Source organism: Vicugna pacos, chromosome 6 (assembly GCF_048564905.1).
Source record: "Vicugna pacos chromosome 6, VicPac4, whole genome shotgun sequence".
Classification (NCBI taxonomy): Eukaryota; Metazoa; Chordata; class Mammalia; order Artiodactyla; family Camelidae; genus Vicugna; species Vicugna pacos.
In genome coordinates, this window is record NC_132992.1 from 964,291 (window position 1) to 989,555 (window position 25,265).

The 25,265-nt window shown below is 40.5% G+C and overlaps 1 protein-coding gene across 1 annotated transcript in view; it reads left to right on the top strand.

Moving 5' to 3' along the window:
• Positions 1–25,265, top strand: part of LOC140696747 (trafficking protein particle complex subunit 9-like) — a 40,539-nt gene that overhangs the window by 12,181 nt on the left and 3,093 nt on the right. The window contains exon 3 of the mRNA XM_072962173.1: positions 24,801–24,958. Within this exon, the coding sequence (XP_072818274.1) occupies positions 24,839–24,958 (120 nt within the window). The 5' untranslated portion in view covers positions 24,801–24,838. The remainder of the gene's footprint in view (positions 1–24,800; positions 24,959–25,265) is intronic.

Consider the following 25,265-nt stretch of genomic DNA (forward strand, 5'->3'; position numbering starts at 1 on the left):
CTTTTTTGTGTATAATTTTCTTTGTCTCTAAATAAGTTCAGTATTTATTTTAGGGTTTTTGTTTTAGAATTGAATGAGCTAATTCCCTCATTTATACCTAAAATACTGATTGCGTGGTTTTATTATGGTGCTTTGGTTGTTGATTACTAAGGCACTCGGCAGTGAGAAAGGGGGTGGGGGACCCCTGGATAATAGAGTTTATATTCCAGGATATGCTTGTAAAAAACTGGATGTGCAGTGGATTTTTAGTAAATATCCATTCCTTTCCTAATCCACATTGATTGTGTATATATCTTTATACTAATATATGAACAATTTTTAATGCAATTTAAATATTTCTGTAGTATATGAAATATGTAGCTGTAACAAAAATACGTGAAATAAAAGGATTTCACTTATATTTTCTTTTCAATAAGCAAAACAATAGAAAATAGAAAAGAAAAAAGTTTTGAAGGAGTAGAAGTAACTTTATTTCTGTAGAATCAATTCCCTATAATAGGTTTTTTGGTTGTGTTGTTAAACAGCATATAAAATTGATAGGTTGTGACATATTGGAAATGAGGAAACAGTGGAGACATACAACCACCAAAGCAGTCATTTTGTTACCAAGTCCAAACTCGTTCTGCTTGCGGCATGACAGGCCAATAAATCAGGAAATGAGGTGTTGGAGCAAAGAATAGTGACTTTATTTGAAAAGCTGGCAGACTCAGAAGATGGTATACTGATATCCTGGAGAATCCTTTCCCCAAGTCAGAATTCAGTCTCCTTTTATACTAAAAAGGGGCGGGGGTGTGGTTGGTTGTTGAAAACTTCTTGCTGTACGAATTGTTTGTCCTTGGAATCCTTTGTTCTTGCAGCTATCCATGTAGGTCAAATCGTGGTGCCTCTGTAAAACCTCCAATTAAAAAAAAAACGTTTACTCTCTATTTTGCAACGTGTCATCTCTACATAAATGCAGAAGAGCTAACATCCTTAAAGATCAGAGCCCGGAGAATAGGCTGTTCTGGATATTTCAGGCTAAAGGCAACTTTCTTTTACAAAATGTGTAGAGCTAGCAAGTCTGAGCCTAGAAAACAGGGCACAGGTTTAAAGACAAAGGAACACATCTAATATGGAGTCAAATTTGTTCTTTTCTATTAAATTTCTTTTTCCACCTCATAAATAATTTTATTTAGAAACATGGGCAGTTTTTTATTTTTGCTTCTTAATAACGGGTAAGTGGTCCAAATACATTTTTGTGATCAGAGATGCTTTGCGGGCCCTGGGGTCACAGCAAACTCTTGTTGGGGGTGGTCGACCCTGCAACATGCCTAATGCCCCTTGAGTGTTGGTGAGGGTCACCCTAACCATGGGGTCTCTTCAGGAACCAGCATATGGGCAATGACCTCTGGAGACCTCTTTTTCAGCTGCAGGAAATTTTTTCAGATACTGTGATTAAAAAAATCACTCCAGCTGGGGATAATTAGGGAATAAAGGAAGAGAAAAGGGCTTGGAGTAGAGTAGAAGAGAAGGACAGAAGATGAGGGAGCCTGGGGGCTTGACAGCGGGGCCTCCTGAGAGAGATGCAGGGGTGGGAAGGGGCCCGTTTCCAGAACCATCTCCTGCACCTGTCCCCGCGTCCAAGACACACAGCCTTTAATTACCCAGGACCCTTTCCTGTCTGGATGTCACCCTGGGCATAAACTTGAGAATCGAAATTAAGGGGTGGGCAGCACTCACCTAGGGGGTCACAGAGGACTTTGGTCAAGTCCACAGTGCCTTTTCTGGTCATGTGTCTTCACTTGTCCTTTATCTTTGGATCTGAGGAACAGGAGCAAGAAACTCAGGGAGAGATCAAGGAAGACATCTGAGTGTGTTAGGGAGGACATTTACAGCGACACGGGGAGCGAGGACACTTGCAGCAAAGTACAATGACTTCACACCTATTACATCAGAGCTGCAGGTGTGAGAGAGCCTAAGCCTGTCTCAGAGTGCAGGGGACAAGCGGAAAGGAATGGTAAAATTTCCACTGACAATTGAAATTCTGATAAAAAGTCTGCTAATGTTAATTGTATCACTTGAATGTATGCAGGTGTATTTCTGTGAGCATTTATAGGTTCACACAACCACACCAGCCCCTCTTGCGCCCATCGGGGATGGGCTTTCTCAAGCACAGTGCCCCTCCTGCTTGGGTGGGCCACGCTGCGGGTCCTCGCCTGGGGCCGGGCTGCTGCAGGGCACTGAGTCCCTGAGGCACGGCTTGTGAGACACGACAGGAACATCTCTGCTATTGACTGAGAGTCTCCGTTTACCCCTGTAGTGTAAGAATGCCCGTGACTCAGTTAGAAGCATGCTTCCAAGCTGTCCGTGTCCTTGCCATTCAGAAGCAGAGCCTGGAAGCTTCCAAATTTCTCCAGAATGTGATATACATTCACCTTCGACAGGTGAGTGTAGGTCCACTTACAAGTGGAGAAATTACTGAAGTTTTTCTGAAACTTACTCACCACTATTCTATCTGATTTTTCTGTGCTAGGATTCAGTATGGCCTGCTAAAAATTCTGAAGTCAAATCTTAAAACCATGATGAAGAAGATTATTTATTTTATTTCTTTATATGATAAAATTTTACTTTCAAAATTCAGAGTTTTCGGTTCTTTGAGTAATTTTTTGAGGGGTTGGATAATCAACTTTGCTCTTACCATCTTTGTGACCTGTTGCTATATGCCTCTCATCTGTCTTCTGTCACTTGTGAGGCAGTTCCATTTGTGACCCTGTGCGGGTTGTTCATGATATAAATCACAAAGTCTGTAAAAGTACAGTCCCTTTTACTCCAAAGACATTCCACAAGTACTACTTAAATCTGGGTGTGGTTTTTAGAAGACAGTAAGATTAGAACATGTAATTGCAGGTTGCTAGTGCAAAATCCCCAAATCAATAGTCTAGCTCAACATCTAAAATCTTTCTAATCTTCCTTGGATTTGTATAGATAAGTGAAGCAGTTAGCTAAGAACTCAAGACCAGGTTTAGAATACAGGCAGGTGTAGCTCAGCAGGACTTCCGAAGCTGATGCTCTGCCAGAGGGCGGGTCCGAGGGGAGAGGGCGTGTCCTGCCCTCCCTAAGCTGACACTTTCATGGCAAAGACCTTCACCAGGTGAAGAACTTGGAGTTTCTTCTAAGAAAAGTGGGTTTGAAAAGAGTCCTAAAAGTGCGCGAGTGACACAATCCCATTTGTCTCAACTATGGGAGAGCGGCTGTGGGGCCACCTGGGGACTCGTGAGTCCAGATGGGTAGTGTTGGTGGCTTCCTCTTGAGTGGTGGGACGGTCAGTGGGTAAAAGCGAACAGATTGAAGGCATGTTTAGATGGTTGAAAGGAAAGGATGAATGTTGTCTGTGAAGGTAGGATGCAGTAAGGCCCAGGTTTCTGTGTGGATTAATCTGGTAAATGATGGTCCTGCTGTGCTCTGAGGAGAGAAAGCTGCAGAGGGAGCTCTGGGGGAAAACTGATGAGTTCAGCTCTGGGTAAAGTGAAAGGCTGTTCGATGTGTGGTCTGGGAGCTCTGGTGAGAGCCAGTAGTGAGTAGGGGAAGGGGACAGAGACCTTCAAATTATTTTGCCTCGTGAACATACAAATAACTATGAGTAATGACACACTTATCACCTCTATATTCTGGATTAAAACCCAGTAACATTTTGCTATATTGACTGCAGGGGTTCTTAAATATTTTTTAATAGAAATAAAATAAATAGAAACAAAATAGTCGAGTTAATGAACATCTTAGAGTTGATGTGTGTCCTTGTATGTATTTTGATATCTCATCTGTTTATAACCATAATATACAAAAAGTTTGCTTGCTTAGCATAAGAGTTAAATAGAGGGACGTGACACACACTGTTGGGAGCTGAAGCTGATCTTCTTGGGCAAATTATGTAGCCTCTCTGTGCCTTAGTTGCATCTTCTGTGACTGACCCCGCGCCCCTCATCACAGCTGATTTCCTAGGCTAGATGTTGGGAGGGAGGCTGCTGAAGGGAGTAAGACGTGGCAAATGCTAGGGACACTGAAGAGAGAGACAAAAACAGATTAAAGCCGAGAAACTGAGTACAAATACCCTCAAAAAAGAAAAAATCCCGCAGTGTTTTGAGCCACTAAGCATAAGGGAAACAAAATCACGTGGACCCAAAACTCTTGAGGATGTGAGTATTGTGGGTGGGAGGGTGTCATCAGAAAAGTGTTGAGAAAAGAACATTTGGTTTCTCTTGACGTTTCCAGTAAGGATGGGAGCAGAAGCGAAAACCCCCCGGTTCACACTGGAAGCTGCTCTTTTATGCAAAACTGACCAAAGTTTGGAGACCAGTCATCACCGGTGCTGGCAAATGAAGAGGCTTCTGGATTGGGTGGGGCACTTACTGTGACTTCCAGGTGAGCTGCTGGCTGGGTGCTGTGAGGCGGGCAGTAGTTTTGCAGGGTGACCCAGGCATAATCCCTGGGTCTGAGGCTGCTGGTCTGACTAGCAGACCTGGGCACCCGCAGTCCTAATGGGGCAGCTCGGGATGTGGCCTCGGACACCTGCCATGCTGAGGGCAAGAAGAGGGCTCCCCTGAGGGGGTGTTCCTGCTTAGAGTGGAAACATCTTCCTGCAGGGGATGAAGAGACTCTGAGCAAGTGGCCGGATGCACAGGCAAGTCCAGCCTGAGCACGGAGGGTTTGGGAAGCCAGAAGTCATACAGTGGCCCGAGCAGGCTTTTTCCTGAGGAACAAGAGGGAGAAGAGGCTGAAAAGGCAGACTAGGGTCAGACACTGTGGTGGGTTATGAGTGACAGGAAAGGACTGATCAGGAAGGCACGAGAGAACCCTGAGGGCGTCCCAGCTGGGGCGTCATGCCGGAGGGAGGAGCAGAGTTACAGACTATGCCACTTACTAGCTGTGTGACTTTGAGCAATATCACCCCACCTCTCTCTATATATATCTTCATCTGTGAAGTGACACAGTGACGAGCTTGTGTCATCAGAAGGCTTAGTTTAGCTCTGATCCTCTGTGTCCAGTCCTGTCAGTGCTGCCCTGCAAGGTTCTGCAGCGGCTGCTCTTACCCTGAGATGGGAGGGCATAGAGGGACATTGCAGCCCCCGAGGATAGGAAGCGGTTGCTTTAAAATCAGACATGTAACCGCCTGCAGCTGCAGACCTGCAGGCAGTTTGGTTGACGGTCCTGGAGAGGTCTTTGGAGGCCTTAGCATCGTCTTAAAACTTTCTTTCCCTTGGGGACCAGAATTGCCTTTGCAGATTAATGTTGAAGATTTGGGCTTCTGGCAAAGCTGTTTTCAGAGATGGGTATATACGTAACATATAGTATAAAATAAAATGCTTTTATTTAATGTGTGGGAGTTTGCAGCTGTTGGAGCAGTTCTGTTGGCCTGGTCTCCACGGAGGACACTAGGGGTCAGCAGAGCGTGCGGGAGGGCAGGCAGGCAGCCCTGCTTCTGCGGGGGCTTCTCCCGAGCAGGGCGCTCTGCTGAGGTGACTCTTCTCTGAGTTTGGTTGCCAAGTGAGCAGACAGCAAATTAATGAGTTCTGGTGGGATTGTATAATGACAGGAAGAAAGAGGGAGCCGTAGTTTTTGTGGACTAGAACACGATTTTGGTTCCTGATCCAGTGTGTTCCATTACAGAATTCATGAGCTGTGTCTATTCTGGAATTTGTCGATGTAAAGAAATGTGTAGCCTGAAAGTTTAGGGTTATGCTTTTTTTGGCGGGAGGACTCGAGGCGGGATGACAGCCTTCAAATCTGTCTGAGGGACTGCTCACAAGAAGTAGGGGAGGAGCTAGGACTATATAGGAACTTTACAACAAAGACCAGGGAGTTGGAACAATAAAAGATTGTTTGTTATCTAAAGAAATCCAGGCATCTCAAATTCAAGAATTAAGTGCTTTTCTATGTATGGAAGGAAGCAAACATTTTGGCTCATTGAATTCATTCCTTTTACAAGTACCTAACTACCTAGGGCCAGTATTCTGTCCTTTCTTATTCTGAGTCCTCTCAGAGGGCACCATTCTGAGTGGCTGCCTAGGGTGAGCTGCAGGCCTGTCCTTGCTGGGGGGTGGCAGCAGCTGCTGATGACTTGGTTTCAGCATTCTTTGTTTACTGACATGGTTGCAGTATTTTCATTCACATTGTAGCATTTTCATTCACAGTGCTCCCCCTTGGTCCTAAAATCGACCAATATATTGAGAGACATTTCATGACTAATTTTGTCCCAGGGTGCTATGAAGGCTTATTCCTACTTCAGGTTGAAGAATCTTCTGACCTGCCATTCAAGGTGTTAGGTTTTTTATCAGGCCCGGTTGCTACTAAAAGTTCTCTGGATAGCCTATCTTAGTAGACTATTATGATCCAGGAAATGTTTACCTTTTGTTGCTCATTCCCATAAATAGAATCACACTGTTATAATTATTTTATGCAGGGTTATAAATTTTATGTATTTCTTCAATGTGTTTTGCCATCATCAATCTTGTTGTAGGCCTAGTTACACATTAGGAAATGTAAGAGAAAACAATCTTACAAAATAGACAGGATATAAATAATAGAGCTAGTAACGTTAATAAAGTCACGATTAAGAATTTAATAGTCAAGAAATTATATTTTGGGGTTAAAATTTTGCTTCTGTTTGTGATTGAGTTTGAGTTATCTTATGAGAAATTTCATATTTATGGTGAGGCTCCAAGCAGGTATTAATTGGCCAGGTGAGGTCACACAACTTGTAATATCAACTGTGGCCTAAACAGAACTATAATTTCTTTTTAAAGTAAAGTTTCTGAGGGCTATCTAGTTAGAGCCTTGGAGTAGGGAAACCCACCAAGGTAACACAGAAGTACTAGACATAGGTAAATTACCATAAACTTAACAATTGGAGAAGTTCATAATCAAAGGTAGGAGAAATTGTAAAAGTAATTGGTATACAGGCCTGGTCCGGTGTCTTGGGACAGCTGTCTACCCCTGATCTCGTCTCCTTCTCATCCTGGCCTGGTAGTTTTTTCTCCATTTGGGCATTGTTTTAAGGTGAGCAGTGCTCTATAGGACAGTGACTACAGGGGCTGTCTCTGATAGGAAATGAATCGGAAACTACGTTTCCTTCAGCTTTGCTTTGTATGGTCTAGTTAAGAGTACCTGATAAAGAGTCCTTCCATTCAGGTTGGAAACAGTTCTTTTAGTCATGCCTGTTCCAGTAGGTATAATCCCCTGGCTGCAGGTCATGCGGCATTGAAACTTTACCCAAGGATAGATTACTCAGCTTCAGAAACAAAGCTAGTGTATCCTTTTCATAATTCAGTTAAACTGTACAGCAATGTGACATAACAGCAAGGAATGATCTGGGAAGTAAATATAGACATCAATTAACAGAACTAGAATATAATATCCACTAAAATATAACCTTTTTCTCTCTAAAGTTCCCTCATTTTTATCAAATATAGTCAAATCAAGGTGAATTTGTTTACAAGTTATGTCTAATTATTTGATCATATAGGCTCTTTTAAATTGGCTATGTTGGAACTTTTAATAAGGACTTTTAAGCTAGAATGTTAATAAGGTTTTCTATGGCCAGGAAATCCCCATCAAGGGCTTGTCATAGATTTCTGCCTTACAGATTTAGGTAAATTCTTTTCTATTTGAAGTCCTTAAAATACCTTGAGGTTCCTATATCTGCTAAGAGACGATCTTCTTAATTTATCTGATAGAGCCACTGGGGACCTAAAAGTTTTTAGTCTCTTGAGGGATCAGATAGAGAGAAAAGATAACACTTCTAAGTCTGCTTACATAGGTATATTTTATCAAATTGCTGTGAATCATAACTAGTTTAAGGAGAATAGTTTCTTTATTTCTGGGAAAAAGGTTAAAAGCCAGTAGTATTTCAGACAAAATCAAAAATTATAACCATATTCATCAGTTTACTCAGTCCCACATAATTAATTCTTTTAATCAGAGTTTTCATTAGACCTTTAAAATTTCTTACCCAGTTTATTTCAGTGCTATAGTTTGAAATTTATTAGAAATCAGTAAATCTCCTTGAAGAGAGTGTATTTTGCAAAATCATCAGAAGAAAAAGATTACCTGCCTATAAATGACAACAGATTTAACAGCATGGTTAAACAACGTTACACTGTAATCTATAAAGAAACCTGGTCACAATAACCAAAATTGTGACTGGTAACATTTCAGATATACCAGAATTTTAGGGAGTCCATATAATTTCTAGAACACCTAAATTAATAATATTGTCTCATACAATGTAACCTGGGAAGATATATTATTCATTTGACAATACTTCCCATGTTATTTAACATGCCAAATGAAACTTACTACTTTAAAATCTCTCTTTGAGATGTTTCAGGGACCCTTTGTAGCATCCCAAATTTAACTGGAGACTAAAGAATTTTAATGAGAAATTGATATTTGGGGATCTTGTTAAAAGTTTTCAAAACACTTGGTCAGATAAATGTATAGATCACTGTAAAGTAGTACTTACTCATTAACAAGAAAGTATTTCAAAGGTAAAGGCACAACAGATCACTTAAGTCACATAAGAAGCTTTACAATTTGTTACTGAAGGCTGATTAATATTTTAAGAAAATTTTGTCCTCTTAACAGAGAGAAAACCAAATCTAGTCTTGTACCAGCTTACTACTAAGATTCATTTACTTAGCCCAAATTGATTCTAAACTTAGCCAATTCCGACCACATACAAAACTCTTTCCTCAGGGTTCCTCTTCCACAAGCCTTCCTCAGATTTGTATATTCGTATTAGTGTATCCCTTATTTTTTCTTACATTCAGAAGTAACCAGCTTCAGGACAAAGTCACTATTTTTCATTAACAAAATATAATTCCTTATATCTCCCTTTACACATTTATCTTACCTTCCTAGGTTAGTGAGGTCTTTCCCTTAATAAGACAGACTATTTCAGAGTGGCACCAAGCATTTATTAATATTTCTAAACACCTTTAATTTCTCTCTAAGAGGAAGTCATATGTTAAGTAATTCATATTTCAATCTTATTTTATCTCAAAGTGGCATAGCTATTAAATAAAATCCTATCATTTAACTTAATTTAGCACAACTCTAGAATTTAGCTACCAAACAGTTAGCGATTATCTTAAGCATACATTTTAAATATATATTTTAAAAAATTTACCCAAAACTCTCATCTCATTTGCATTTAATTTACTTAAAATTTTATCACACCGCATTACTATTTTTTTGACAAACCTACAACAGATATAACAGGATCTTATTTGACTTTCATTAAACCTAGGTACAGTAAAGGTATTATACTTAATATTGATGACTTTAAATATGTCTATATGAATTAGAACATACTTAAACTAAACAGTACCAAGTATTATCTTAATATTGAATATTTTTCAGTTCACGTGAACCTGAAGGTCAAAATAGTCAGTTTTTATTTAAAAAATACTTAATTTGTAAGCTCTTATTTTTACATCAATTAAGCAGAGCTCTTTGACTTTGATTTTTTTCATTTTTAGCAGTAGAAATATCTCATATCTATAATGTGTATGCAGGCTTATAAACAGACACAAGGTAGAGATGTCATATCTTCACTTTAAAATTTACTAATGAGATAGGTATAATAATAGTTGGAGTAAGCTGAATTTGCTTGCTCAAATCACTAAGGCTTACTATTTATGAAAAAGACATTAAAAATTTCTTGACAAATTCTGAAGGACCCGTCAGGGTTCTGAGTTCTAAAATGCCAAAAATTTCTTTGGCCTTAAGTTTTATCTCATTGAGCTAATTAGGCTCAGTCCTAGGTCACTGTTTGCTGAATTTACATTTATGATCTGCAAGACAATGACAGACACTTCCAGTTCCCCAGAGAACTGCTTTGTCACCTCAGCCCAATTGTATCTCCTTATGTGGCTTTTTTTTATCAATGAGAAGAGCTATAAACAAAGAATTCCATGTTTTAAAACTTTAAGGTTTACTTTATCATGTCTTCCAAAGCTTGCATAAGGCATTTAGTAAGGTCTCTTTTCCTTGGGTTATAAGTTAAACCCAGGGTAAACCTCTTATTATATTTTTTTATTAGCCACTGATTATTAGTTTTTAGTTTTATGTTATATAGGACGGCTCATGTAACTCTATTGGTTTCCTTTAGTTTGTTCAATTAATATTTTCTGAGGGACAGAAATGTGCCCAGCCTTATAACAGCAAGAAGGGAAGCTTTTTTCCATTGAAACATATCTATCCCACAACATAATTAAGCAAAAAGTTTATATGAAGCCCATTTAAACATACCAATTTTACAAACTTTTATCTCAAATTTATTAACTCTTATACATTTAATTTTAATATTTATAAAGTTTAATCAATAATTTTTATTTCTAGAAGTGCCACAGGACTTTTTCTTCTTTTCTTTTCTTTTTTTTTTTTTCACTGTATCTAATTTTATAGAAAAGTCTCTGGGATCCCCAAGTTTGAGCCAAAGGATGTAGGCCCTTCTCAACTTTTAATTTGATTAATTGGCCTGTTGCCCCAATCATTGATCAAATATCTCAGTCTATATATATATATATATATATATATATATATATATATATATACACAAAATATATATATATATCTATATACAAAATATATATATATATATTTCTAGTCCTATAAATACATAAATTTTAAACTGGGGTAAATAAAATGGACTTGTTTAAACTTTAATGTTGGGGGGCTGTAGGTGATCTCTTTGGACTTTTTTTTTTTTAACTTTACATAGTGTAGTATCAAAACCTTGTATCTAAATCCAAAAATGTCCATTTTATTCATCTCATTCAAAATAACCATCTAAAAATATATACCCATTTGGGATAAGCTCCTTATCTTTTTATTTTTTCCGTTAAGAAAAAAATTAACATTTTTACATTCCTTTTTCCAATTATTCAACCTAATTAACATTAATTATTCTAAGATTTTATTAGCAACTCTAGAACCATTGATGGGAAAGGTAATACACAAATGTAGCTTTTTAAACCAGTTTTTTTAACTAAGTTCTTAAATTAACCATTAGATATATTGTCTACGTATAAACTTGATTTTATTAGGTACCAATAAAACGGCTGTTTATAATGAGAGCTCTTTCAACTTTCACCAATTTAAAAGTTTTTCCAAATTAAGGGATCCATTATACGGCTCTTATATATATATATATATATATATATATATATATATATATATATATATATATATTTATACACACACATACTGATTTTAAAGCAATAAAATGAAGAGGTTTTTCCACATGAGAGTGGGGGTGTTGCCTAAATAAAGTACAAAATTTACTCTCCAAAAGGTAAAGGCATTTGTGGTTCAGGCTGATGCAGCAAAGTTTAAGATGGCAAAATGCCTGAAAATTGGTACAAAGGATAGTTGAGAATCCCAGTTTATTTGCGTGGCCACCATATGTATACAATACTTGTACCTTTTGCATGGCAGAGTCCAAGTTTTCCTTTAAAAAAAAAAAGGAAACACATATATACATACATACACACACATAAAACAACCAGAGAAAGATAAAACGTTTTCATTTCAAGGACACAGGAAGAGAAATCCAAGTTCCCCCTAAAGGGGTTTTGGTTTTTATAAGTTCATAATTCCAAAAAATGTTTTTATGAGGCCTGGTTAGATACTTTAAGAGTGAGTATTTTTTTAATTCCTAATTAAAGTTGTAAGTTTTGTATGTATATAAACCTGGCTGGGGTAGCAGTTGGAGGCTGGCAATCTGTAATTTCTTTTTCTTTTTTGCCTTTTCTTTTTTTTTTTTTTTTTTGTAAGTTCTACTCCCCATTCTAAGGAAGAGTTGTCAGAATAAAATTGTTAGTAGGTTTTCCCGCAGGGACAACTCTATGGCATGAAGTCTTTGACTCTACCACTCCTGCAAGTTTCTCAGTCATCCGAGAAAGCTGTTACCAGCCAGGAGGAGGGTCCCATTTTTGGAGTTGAAATGTTCCTCATAAAAATTTTACTTTTATCCTGAAAAATTCAATGGAGTTAACCAAATTGATGAAAGCATTAGACCAGCCTCTTAACTAAACACTCAGTCCTGACCCCAGTGTCTTTCAACATGGACCTACTCGGGACGTCTCCATTGGGTATTTTCTAGGTGTCTTACAACCAGCCACACCTCGGACGTCTCCTCAAGGTGGGTATTTCCCGTTATCTTTCAACCAGGCCCCACCCAGTATGTCTCCACTGGGTGGGTAATTCTCCCCAGTATCTTTCAACTGGAGGGCCAGGTACCTGGATACACCACCTAATAAAACTCAGGATTATCAACGAATATGGGAGATCCGAGAACCAGGAGAGACTCATCCAAATTCATCTGGACTCCCCGAGGAGGGTATGGGCACAAAGGGCCACTGCTGGTACCAAGGCTCCGGTTACTCGGAGAGTTGAGGTGGAGAGAAGTCTTCTCTAGGTCCCTTCATGGTGTCCTAAACTGTTGACTGAAATATATGTGCAGTCTAACAGATAAGAGTTATGTTTTATTTGGCGGGAGGACTCGAGCCGGGATGACAGCATCTCAGATAGCTCTGAGGGACTGCTCCGAAGAGGTTGGGGTGGATCTAGTATATATAGGAGCTTTATAACAAAGACCAGGTAGTTGGAACAATAAAAAATTGCTTGTTATCTAAAGAAAGCCAGGTATCTCAAGTTAAAGTATTTAGTGCTTTTCTATGTACCATTTGGGCTGACTAGATTCATTCTTTAGACAAGCACCTATCAATCTAGGGCAATTATCCTGTCTTCTTATTCTCAGTCTGTTCAGAGGGCACCATTATGTGTGGCTGTAAAGGCTGGGCTTCAGGCCTGTCCTCGCTGTGGGGTGGCGGCAGCCTCTGATGACTTGGTTTCAGCATTCTTTGTTTACTGACATGGTTGTAGTATTTTCATTCACATTGTAGTATTTTCATTCACAGACTGATTGTGGATAATCTGGAAACTTGGAAAGGAACCGAGATGGAATTACTGCAGGTACCTTCTACTTTAATATTCCGTGTGCAAACAAACACGGATGAAGCAAACATTTGAATTTGGTGGTGTAGGGAAGGGTTTCTGCACATTACAGGAGAATGCAAGGCAGAATTCCACTTCTTTGTTATCAGGGATGTGGGTCCACCTGTCTTTTCTGTAGCGCTTTCTGAGAACAGTTTATGGTAATTAACCAACATTGACAAACGGTGGCACACATTGCATTTTAAGAGCTGGCCTGTTCAAACTTGTGTATTGGAGAGGTGGATTTCATAGGCAAGTGGTCAGGTGGATTGGAGAGAGGTGTAGCCCAGGCCTGGGCTCAGATTCAGGGTTAAATCACCATGTCCTCACCTTTGGGCCTTGGACAAGAGTGTAACCTCCCTTAAACTGTTGGTGAATCTGTGAAATGTGCATTATAATATTCGTTTCTTCCTGGGATTGTTGTAAGTTGTAAACAATATTATAACACACATGAAACACTTAACAAACAGGCAATTAGCAGTGTTCACTGTGTCCGCCCACCCCGCTTAGCGTGTGTCACAGCCATAAAGGTAGCATGTGCCTGTTGAGGACACACTGGTAGTCCCTTGAATAGGTTGTGAATTGGGTGATTTCCTTTAATCCTTGAAACTCTACGTGCCATGGGCAGTTATTTTCATGGACAGATGAGGAATCTCAGGGTAAAGAAGACTGTGTAATTTTCCCAAAGTCAGACCATAATTTTGGGTGCAGGGGCCTCGGTTCAGCATGGGCCCCTGGGCCTTCTGCCCTCTCCGTTCAGCCCCAGAGCCAGACGTGTGGTCGCCTTTCTCCCAGTCCAGAATATCCAGCAGGGAGCAACACAAACCTGGACCTGTGCTGCTTAAGCAAAAACTCTGGAGGAGAAGCAGGTACTAAAGGGATAAATGTAAAAACAAACGACTGCAAACTGCGATCAGCTCTGAGAAGGAAAGAATCACGTCTCGTCGTGCAGAGCTGGGAGCTTTCCCGTCGGGGCTGCTCTGGGGGCGTTCATCTCAGCTATACAAGCTCTGCTGCTGCACCAAGGCAGGAAGGCAGGGCGCGTGTGGCCAGGTAGACAGGGCCTTGTTAAACTTACTCACTCCCCATTCAGCTGCAGCTGTCACGGGCACTTACCTAGTAAACAGATGTCGCCCATAATCATCATGCACTTTGCTTGATAGTTTTATTGGCCTCACCTTTGAGATGAGGTCATTGAAGCTGGGGAGTTTGCTGCATGCCCGTGATTACCTTGGAAATACCCCCACTGGTCTTTCAACCTAGACTGGTGTGGCTGTTATATCCCAGCCATGTGAATGGCATCGTGTAGCTTCTCCCAAGTGGCCCAAATGACTGACATTGATTTTCTTAATCCGTAGGAAATGGTATGTGACAATAAGGGAAAAAGGTAGTAAGAAATTGTTTGGAAAACTAGAACAAAATCCAATACTTCCCCAGCTAGGGTAGCGTACCCAGTGTCACTCATAGCACTCACAGCCTGACACCTCCTCCCTGCCGACCCTGTGTTCAGAAGCCACTCTGATCATATGAAGAACATTTTGCCTCGTGTCACTATTGACCAAGACCTGTGACCTCTCTGTACCTGGTTAACTCTCTCTTCAAAGCCATTTAAGTTTTATGCAGGCTCCTCCGCTCAGATGTAAGAAAAGCCTCTTTAAACTTCTTGATGCAGCTCCTTAATGAAGATCTTGTGAAGGAAACCTAGTCAAAACCTGGGATGTATGCACATAGTGACTGTAATCTCAGCATTTTGTGAAGTTCAGAATCAGAGGGGTGGGAGACTCAGGAAAGGCTTTTTAAGGTAGAAAGAGGAAAGTGAAATGACTCAGGCTGTGTGAGACTGAAACATCTTGGTCCCAGCCAGCATGGCACCTGCCTTCAGGATGGTGTGTGGGGAGTACAGAGTTCTCACAAAGAAAGAAGTGGTGGGTTGGGAGGGAGGACAGATAGATTCTTTACTAGGGAAGGAAAAAGTGGGCTGAAAACTTCCTGGTTGAATAAGAGGACTGTGACATGATGTGCTTGTATTTTGGAGAGAAGGGTTTTGTGGGGAAAGGCCTAGGAGAACCGCTCTCTGGCTGGGGAGTCAGCACAACAGGGAAACACAGAGAATGGGGCCGAACCCAGGGCCCCTGCTGGGGGAAAGGCTGCCCGCCAATTCGAGCCCTGGGGGCTGCTTCTGTCCCTTAGCTGGGGCCTCAGACCTCCCTTCACATCCCAGTCCTGTTGATACAAGAAAACAGATGTGGGGCATGAGAAGGGCTGTGTGCCAGGCTTTGGTTGAGCCCCTGGAATGTGCCCCACCAGACGTGGGTCCTTGGCTTCATGCAGGAAAGAATTCAAGAGCAAGCCACTGTTGAGTAAAGGTAGATTTATTCACAGAGACACATTGAAAGGCAAGAGACAGGCCACGAGGTGTGGGGGTTGGGTGCTAAAATTAAAAGTAGGTACACACTCCACAGACAAGAGTGTGGGTCTTCTCCGAAGAGGGTGAGAGTGTTGACCGCGAGGTGGAGCTGTGTTGCTGCGTTTCTTGGGTTTGGTTGTTTCATATGCTAATAAGTAGAATGAGCAGCCTAAGGGCAAAAGGGCTGGGATTCCCTGGGAGTTGGCCATTTCCCACCCTTTGACCTTTTGTGGCAAGCTTTGTGATAGCTATGGTGCCTTGGGGCGTGTTATTAACCATGTTACTATTACAATGGATGTATAATGAAGCTCAAGCTCTGCTAGAATTTAAATCTCTTCATCCTGAGCCTCAAGGCCTATTGGGTGTTGAAACCTTCACCATTTTGATGTTAATTGCTGTGGCCTTCCTAGAATGGCTGTGCTCTGCCCCCTTCCATCCTGTCTCACTGTGATGACACAGAGAGAGCAAAGGCCCGGCCCTGCCTGTGCTCCTGCATTTAACAGGGTGAGGGCTGGGGTGGTCTGAGGATGGCTCTGAGTAGTGAGAAAGATGTTTCAAATTTTCCCACGTGGGTCATGGGGCGTGCCAGCAGCCACCGCAGATTTATCTCATGGGCATTATTGTTTGTGTCACTCATCTTTTTCTATTTTTCTTTTTTTTTTCAAGTATTTAATCTAAATTTAATATCAGGTTTTCTTAGGAAAGAAATTTCTCTTTTTCTTTTCTTTGAGGCTCTTTTGGGGGGTAGGAAATTAGATGTATTTATCTGTTAGTGGAGGTCCTGGCGCTTGAACCCAGGACCCCGTGCACGCTAAGCACACGCTCTACCACCCGCCCCATCATCTTTTTCTTTTTGCTTTGGCTGCCAAGAATCTTACAGCTGAATTCCTAGTCGGCCTTTAACACTTGCACTGAATTCATGGCATTCGTTTTTATGACTTTACCTCCCCCTGGTTTCATTTAAGTATTGAATCTCCTTCACTCTCACTTTTGTATTTTTGTTGTTATGGTTGTTAATCTGTGTTTAAAATATTGTTTAACTTCTCTTTTAGCAGGAGGCTGAAAGAAAATAAATATGTAAACAAACTTATCACACTTAAATGTTTTATACATTCTAAGCTGTTTAGAAGTTACTTAAAAACCAAATTGAATACTAAAGTGATAACATTTTTAAATTATTTTTTTAATTTTTTATAAAGATATAGCTGATTTACAGTTTGATATAAGTTTCAGGTGTACAATAGTTGCACAATTTTTATTCTTATGCTCCATTTATAGTTATTGTAAAACATTGGCTATATTCCCTGTGTTGTAAGATACATCCCTGAAGCGTGTTTATGTTACATGGAGCAGTTTGTGTAAGAAAGTAGGGTAATGCAGAGTCTGGGGCATGGCTCTCTCTAACCCATGTTCATGGTCACCCTTCCTGTCAGAGCCCAGACCCTCACTCCTGTCTGCAGGGGAGCAACGGGAGGCAGCCCTCATCAGCGCTGGCACCACCCTCTTAATGGCAGTGACAGCAGTGACAGTATGTGGACGTGCAAAGTGTTGTTCCAGGAGCTTTACATGCATTTCTGCATTTAATAATTAAAGCCCTCCTGTGAGGAATCATTTTATGTTTTTAATGAATCATACATTTTATTTTGACTTTGATAGACTTCAAACCTCCGGAAAATTTACTAGAATAGTAAAATAAACGCTAAGATACAGTTCACCTAAAAGGGCACTATTTGCACTTTTGTGTCTGGCTTATTTTAGTATAAACTTTCAAGGTTCATCCATGTTGTAGCCTCAATCAGTACATTATTCCTTTGGTTTGATAATGTCCTTTTTCTTTCTTTTTCCGTTTTTTGTCTATTTAAAAATATTTTCATTGAATTCTAGTCAGTTTATAATGTTGCATCAGTTTCTTGTGTACAGCACAACACTTCACTGATATAGGAACATACCTGTATTAATTTTCGTATTCTTTTTCAACGTGTTACTATAAGGTATTAAATATATTCTCCTGTGCTATACAGTATAAACTTGCTGTTTGTTCTTTACATACTCAGTATCTGCAAATCTTGAACTCCCAATTTATTCCTTCCCACACCCTCTCCCATCTGGTAACCATTGTTTAGTTTCTATGACTCTGTGTTTGTTTCTGTTCTGTAGATAAGTTTATCTTTTTGTTTGTTTTTTTTTGTTGTTGTTGTTGTTGTTTTTAGATTCCACATATGAGCGATCTCATATGGTATTTTTCTTTCTCTTTGTGGGTTACTTCACATAGAATGACATTCTCCAGGGACATCCATGTTGCTAAAATTGGCATTATTTTATTATTTTTTATGGGTGAATAGTAGTCTATTGTACAAATATACTACAACCTGTTTATCCAGTCATCTGTCAGTGGACATTTAGGTTGTTTCCATGTCTTATTAATGTAAATATTGCTGCTGTGAATATTGGGGTGTAGGTGTGTTTTTGAATTACGGTTCCTTCTGTATATATGCCCAGCAGTGGGATTGCTGGGTCATATGGGAGGTCAATTTTTTGTCTTTTGAGGAACCTGTCTACAGTTTTCCACAATGGCTCCACCAAACTGCATTCCCACCACAGTGTATGAGGGTTCCCTATTCTCCACAGCCTCGCCAGCATTTATTGTTTGTGAACTTCTGAATGATGGCTATTCTGACTGGTGAGATGTGATATTTGTTTGTTGTTTTGATTTGCATTTCTCTGATAATGATATTGAGCATTTTTTCATGTGCCTATTGGCTATTTGTATGTCTCCATTGGAGAAATTTTTCTTTAGGTCTTCTGCCCATTTTTGGATTGAATTGTTTGTTTTTCTTTCTTATGAAGTGTAAAAGCTCTTTATATATTCTGGGAATTAAGCCCTTGTTAGTCTCATTTATTGCAAATATTTTCTCCCATTCTATAGGTTGTCTTTTTGTTTTGCTTACTGTTTCCTTTGCTGTCCAAAAGCTCGTAAGTTTAATTAGATCCCACTTGTATATTTTTGTTTGTTTTTCTATTGCTTGAGTAGACTGCTCTAGGAGAACATTGCTTAGATGTATGTCAGATGTTTTGCCTATGTTTTCTTCTAAGAGGTTTATAGCGTCTTGTCTACATGTTTAAGTCTTAAAGCCATTTTGAATTTATTTTTGTGTATGCAGTGAGGGAGTAGTCTAACTTCATTGATTTACATGCAGCTGTCCAGTTTTCCCTACACCATTTGCTGAAGAGGCTGTCTTTACTCCATTGTGTGTTCTCACCTCCTTTGTCAAAGATTCAATGACCAAAAGTTTGTGGGCCTATTCTTGGTAATTTTGTTTATCCATTCATTGATGGATGGATATTGTTAGTAACTTTTGGCTACTCTGAATGATACTGCTATGAATATTGATGTGCAAGTTTTTGTGAGAATATGTTTTCATTCTGTTGGCTGTACAGTTGGCCCGCCATATCTGTAGTTTCCACTTCATGAATCCAGATGGCTGATTGTAAACTTGAACATCCTTGGATTATGGAATCCATGGTGGGGGGTTCCTGAAACCAACCCCACGAGGATACTGAGGGATAAATCTACATGTAGGAGTGGTATTGCTGAGCCATATAACTCTAAAGTTTTGAGGAAACACCAGACTTCTCCATAGAAGCTGCACCATTGTGCCTTTCCACTGCCCACATATGAGGTATCTCTGCCTCCTGAACGACACTTGTTATTGTCCGTGATTTGATTATAACCGTCCTAGTGAGTGTAAAATGAGATCTCATTTTGATTTTGATTTTGCTAGTAATACTGAGCTTCTTTTCATATGCTTATCGGCCATTTGTGTATTTATTTAAATCTTTGGCAACTTTAAAAATTGGGTCGATTGTATTTGTATTATTCAGTTGTAAGCATTTGTTATATATCCTGAATACGAGTCTCTTATTAGATACATGCTTTGCAAAATTTTTCTCCTATTCTGCAGATTGTCCTTTCACTTTAGTTTTTTTTAAACATTAAAACAATTTCTTAACAGGGGAGGTAATTAGATGTATTTATTTATTTTATTTTTCTTGCTAAGCATGCACTCTATCACTTGAGATACCCCCTTCCCCTGTCATTTCACTTTCTTGATGATGTCCTTTGCAACAAAAAGGTTTTAATTTTGATGAAGTCCAGTTTATCTGCTTTTTTCTTCTATTACTTGTGGTCTTCGTATTGTATCTATCAAACCAAAGCATGTCCTAGGACCACAAAGATTTATACTGTGTCTTCTTTTAGAAAGTTTATAGGTTTAGTTTTTAGGTTTCTGTCTGTGATCCATTTTGAATTAATTTTCATTTGTTATATAAAATATGGGGGCCAGTTTCCAGATTCATTCTTTTGCCTGTAGATAGCCAGCTGTCCCTGCACCATTTGTTGAATAGACTATTCTTTCAATGGAGTGTTGTTGGCACCCTTGTGGAAAACTGACTGTAAATGTAAATTATTTCCCCCTGGGTTTTTATTGTGTCTCATAGATTTATTTATCCAAACTTATGCCAGTACCATACTGACTTATTACTATAACTTTTTAGTATCCTTTAAAGTGAGTCCTCCAACTTTGCTCTACTTTCTCAAGATTGTTTTGGCTGACCTAGGCTCCTTGCACTTCCATATGAATTTTGGGATAAGTTTTTCAATTTTTGTATAGAAGTCACCTGGAATTTTGATAGGGATTCCACTGAATTTGTAAATCAATTTGGGGAGTCTTAACATTTTTAACAATATTGTCTTCCATTCCATGAACATGGTATGCCTTCCATATATGTAGATCTTTTAAATTTTATTTTGGTGATACTTCTAAATGTTCAATGTACAAATCTTGTAAAATTTTGTTAAATATATCTCTCATTTTATTTTTAATGCTGTTGTAAATGGAAAGACTGAGCTTCTTGCTGGTAGGACTATATATCAATTTGAGTATTTCTAGTATTCCTTCACAGCAAATACCCTAAGTTTATATTTGCTACATAAATCTATCCACAACTCTTCCTACCCCCGTGTTATAAGAAACAAAGACCCAGGTTAAGCTACCTGAACACCTATGTGTATGTGAGAAATGAGACTCTTGGGTGGGGCTTTGTGCAGATGATACTGAGAGCTTATTTAGGATGGCTTCATCTTAATTTCTTTTAAACAACACTTTTGGTGTAATCAGATAGATTAAGATCATGCCCTTTTGATGTGCAGAGGAGCTAAGGCTATAATTTTAAAATAATTTCTAGTGAGAGTGTTGTACTTGAAATCTAATTTGCATCAATCTTTGAAGATTTATATTTCATGAGCTTTGACGAAAGAACACCTGTCTTTAATCATTAATGACAACTAAATGCTCAAGAAACATGTAAGAGTTTGTGCAAACTACCCCCGCCCCATAGTGCTGGGTGGCTGCAGCTGTAACTGGAGTCCGTGCTTACCTCTCCCAGTACGCTTGTGCTGCTCTGCTCAAAGGGGTTCGTCCAACAGCTTGTCAGTCGTCTGTTGGACAAAGCCATAAAACATTGATTTAAGGTTGCTGGAATGCAACATATTCTTATTAATACTAAGTAAGCACATATTGATTGCTTACTGTATGTTGAGAATTGTCCCTCAGCCTCACATGAATATTATTTCACTTAAAACCTCACATATTAACTTGTTATTCCCACTTTACAGATAAGGAGACTGAGGATTTAGTCTTCTCTCTTTTGGGGGGCTCTCATTATCAATGACGGGAAATTGTAAGGAAAAAGATATTGATTCAACCTGAGATAACAGTTTTCTGAGAGTCAGCATTGAAGAGGGTGATCATTGTTCGAGTGAGATGAGCCCCGGGTTGTACGGAGTCAGCATCCCTGTCCGGACACGTCACATGTAGAGCTACGTGGTGGGTGAGGCGGCGCGGCCGCGCAGGGAACGCGGATGCCGGGCCGTTGGGCTGTGCTCAGGCCCGGTGGGGCTTTCTCGTAAGGGCAGTGGACCATCAGTGACAGATTTTAAGTAGGGGAGTGGGGTGCTCTCGTAGATCACTTATGTGTTTGTAGAATGCTTGCAAACATTCAGTAGGCTCGGCAGGAGCTGATGTGATGAGTCAGAGTAGGGTGGCTGCGAGGTGTAGCAGTGTGCAATTTTCAAGTGATTTTCAGTCCCAGGTATGTGACTCAGTAGCCGTGTCGCTTTGGATGATGCAGTCAAGAAAGTGAAACAATTTATCTAATCAATTGAAGCAGTGATGTACCCAATTCCCAGGACTGCTGTGGAGATCCAGTGAGATAACGTGTGCACAGTGTGCAGCGTGGTCCCCAGCACACAGTCAGTGCTGAGTGAGTGCCAGTGAGTACCTGGTAGGTCAGGTGAGGGTGGTGGGACTCGGTGACTGAGGAAATCTGATCCTGAAGGAGGGGTCCAGTCATATCTATGAGTGATGGGTCTGAACTGGGAGAGGAAGGGAGACCTTGCCCCCGCCCAGGTGCCCTGGGCAGGACGGCTATGGGAGGAGCACCGTGAAGTCAGCTCTGTGCAGGTAGAGTTGGAGGTGCCCTTGAGACATTTAGGTGCAGTGTCACGAACTCACAGAGGAGGTCTTGGCCCGGGCTGTGCATTTTCCTATAATCTCAATCCCTGAGGATGCCGAGGTATTGATCACTGAACGTGAAGACATACTTTACAGGACAAGTGAATAGTAGTATCATCTCTGTCATCAAAGCTCACGTCTCTTTATTCATCACTCACTTTGCTAATTGAGTACTTACAGAGGTCACTTCACCGTCCTCCAGTGGGCTCAGGCTCCACAGAAAAGAGCTGGTGAGTCTCCCTCTTTTCCAGAAGAAGACACATTTAGCTGGTAGCCTTCTATACCTCGCCAGACTTAGAATTTTAATTTGCTGTTTTAATTCTATTTTCTGTTGGCCATGTCCTGACAGGAGAGAAATTTTACCTCATGGTCATGTATCAATTAGCTGTTACTGAGAATTGCTGATCTGATCCATAGTGTATGTATTCTATTATCTTAGTAGAGTACTTATCATGTTTCTGTCTTTGCTCTTAAATTTTGTTTGCCCCTTCAAGTTTCTATCCTATTTGGGGCCTTATTTTTTTTAATTAAAAAATGTCTGTTAGTAGTTAAGAAAACAAAAGCAAAGAAAAAATGCACATGATACCTAAATTTAGAAAATATATATTGTGTTTTCTGTCTTGGCAATGGAGGGTTCTAGAAACTCGTGAAAACCTTCATTACACAAGTTTCTTAAAATGCTGATTAAGAAATAAAACCTTCCTTCCTCATCTTTCAAGCTGCACAGGTAATTGTCAAGAAAGTGAGGGGAAATCCTCAGAAGCCAAATCAAACCAGAAAGCAGGGTTTCTGGGAGATATGCGAGCCTTAGAAGCCCTGGGGTGCCGGTTGGCTCCTGAACTGAGTGTTAGTTGCCCTGGCAGCAGGGCAGGAGGTGAGCCCGAGGCCTCTCACACTGGGAATTGGATGGCTCATCCTATGTAAGGCCAAGCACATCCTGAGAAGCCTGTGTAATAAAGGGTGAATTAGAAAGAAAGAAAAAAAATCATTCCTCACGGCAAGAAATTAAGGAAAGTCAATTTTTTTGGAAGCGGGGAAAAATAACAAATCCAAAGTTAGGATTTGGTTTAAAGCTGTTATGGCATGAGAGTGACCACAAACTCCTGGCAGAAAATCACAGCTCCTCCCAGAATGAGAAGTTGTGTTTTCAATGAATCACTGAGCAGTCATTCCGAAAAAGGCCTCCAGAGTCTTCTGGATCAAGATATTGGACCCAAACACGTCCCTTCCATGGTCTCATTTAAATAACCAGAAAGGTTTTAAAGGAAAGAAGCCATAATCATAGTTCTATTTAATTACAATAGTATGTGCTAGGAATTCAGAGGTGACTATGGAGTTGTCTCCTCTTTTATGGACCTTACTTTCTGTTTCACATAGTTGGGGAGCTGGATGGAGGGTGGTATTAGTCTATTGCAACTAGCCAGGAAAGGAAATTAAGAAAGCAGTGAAGGGTGGGTGACATTTTTAGCTGAGGACATTCCTGTTCAGTTGGCTTTTAATTGTAGGCTCGATGAGTTTTCATTGGAGGGAATTGATCTTACAGAGGATGGACTTAGACCTCTTCAAAATGGACAAGTGAACCTGGAGAAAGACAGTCAAATCTGTGCAGACTTTAAAGTTCACGTGAACGTGCTGTATCCCTGAGCCAAAGATAGGACAAGTAGGCAGCACTTCTTGAGGACAGAGGAGTGGTTTTTAAGTTTCTTCAAGAATGAATCCCAGGGAACCAAGATGGCCAGTTGTCAAACTGTGGCTTTGCACTTTGGAAGTGTGCCCACCAAAGGTATTGTCCTTTTATAGGTTTTCATTTCTCTTAAATACATGTCAGGTGATGAGCACATGGGCACAAGCATTTGACACCTTCTTGAGGTGACTTTGGGTACCTGCCTAGAAGCGCGGGCACAGTTACTGCTACGTCATACATCTTGCAGCCCATCCCGCTCCCCAGCTCCGTGATCACGGCAGAGTGGTTCCTTGATGACCTGTCCGTCTCCTTTGTGAAATTGTAACCCACCAAAGACCGGAGCGTATTAGCTTGGCTTTGTTCTTTTCCATCCTTCTCTTCGAATGGACTGATAGTGGACCCAGTTATGTTAGCAGATGTTTTACAAGTAGTGCTCTCAGTACAAAGATTGCAATCCCCACTGTATGATCTAGAGAAGAAAATTACATTCTTTCCAAATTGTTCTGATGCACTTATGTGGGAAAATGGTGTACGTTTGAATATGTATTTCCTCTCAGGATCATCATGGCTAGAGATGAATATTTGTAGACATGGAATGTGTTTTTTGTATTTGAACTGTATGGTCCCCTAAATTCTCCCCGGCTTTTTAAAGTCATCACTGGAGTGCTACCTCCAGAGTGCCCCCAAAGCATCCACCACTGCCTGTTCTTCTGACACTGAGTTTCCAAGTTGGAGAAGGCTGCTGGCTGGTGAGGCAGTCTCTGGCACATCTCTGGTTGGCTGATGTGAGCTTACAACACAAGAATTGGTAGACAGTAACTAACCACGATCACGTCCATTTCTGGAACTCTCATGGAGGATTTTACACCTATGCTAGTGGAATACGTTATTTCAATTAGTTTTCCCAACAATCATAATTAGATTTTATCACCTGTATTAATAAGTAAACTGTCAAAGCGAGTGAAGTGCAGACTTTGGACTGGAACACGGGTCTTTTTGATCCCTGTCTCTGTTCCCTCCCCGACCTATCCTTCCAGATGGTCAGGAGACTCTTCCTCAGTCTTGAGTTTCCGGCTGATGTTACCACTCTCTTTGTTTCTAGGAGAGGAAAACAAGTCTAAACTTACTTTCCGGTTGGAAATGGAATGGAGCGATAACGTTGGAAGCCGGGAGAGTCTGTCCTGCGATGAAGTGGTCTCCGAGCCACTTCCACTGGGACGTCACGTCACTGTCTGGGCCCCTTGCACAGCCTGTGCACAGGTGACAGCGCAGATGTGCTGAGCAGTCCTCCCGGACAGGGCAGTGGGTTGGAAATGATTTTGGGGATTTGGTTTCATTTCATAGGTTTCTGAGGGACTTGGCCTGGCACTTAGAGTGGGAGCATTCCCTGTCCCAAAGCCTCGTGCTCTGGGCCCGTGCAGACCTGACGTGGCCTCAGCCTGAGGCTCAGGGCCCGTGGTGAAGCTGAGCATTTTAGTGCAGGGTCTGCCGGAGGCTCTGACACTTCTGGGCTGTGGGACTTTGTCCAAGATGATAATAATTCCTCCCCGAGTTTCAGATTTCCTTG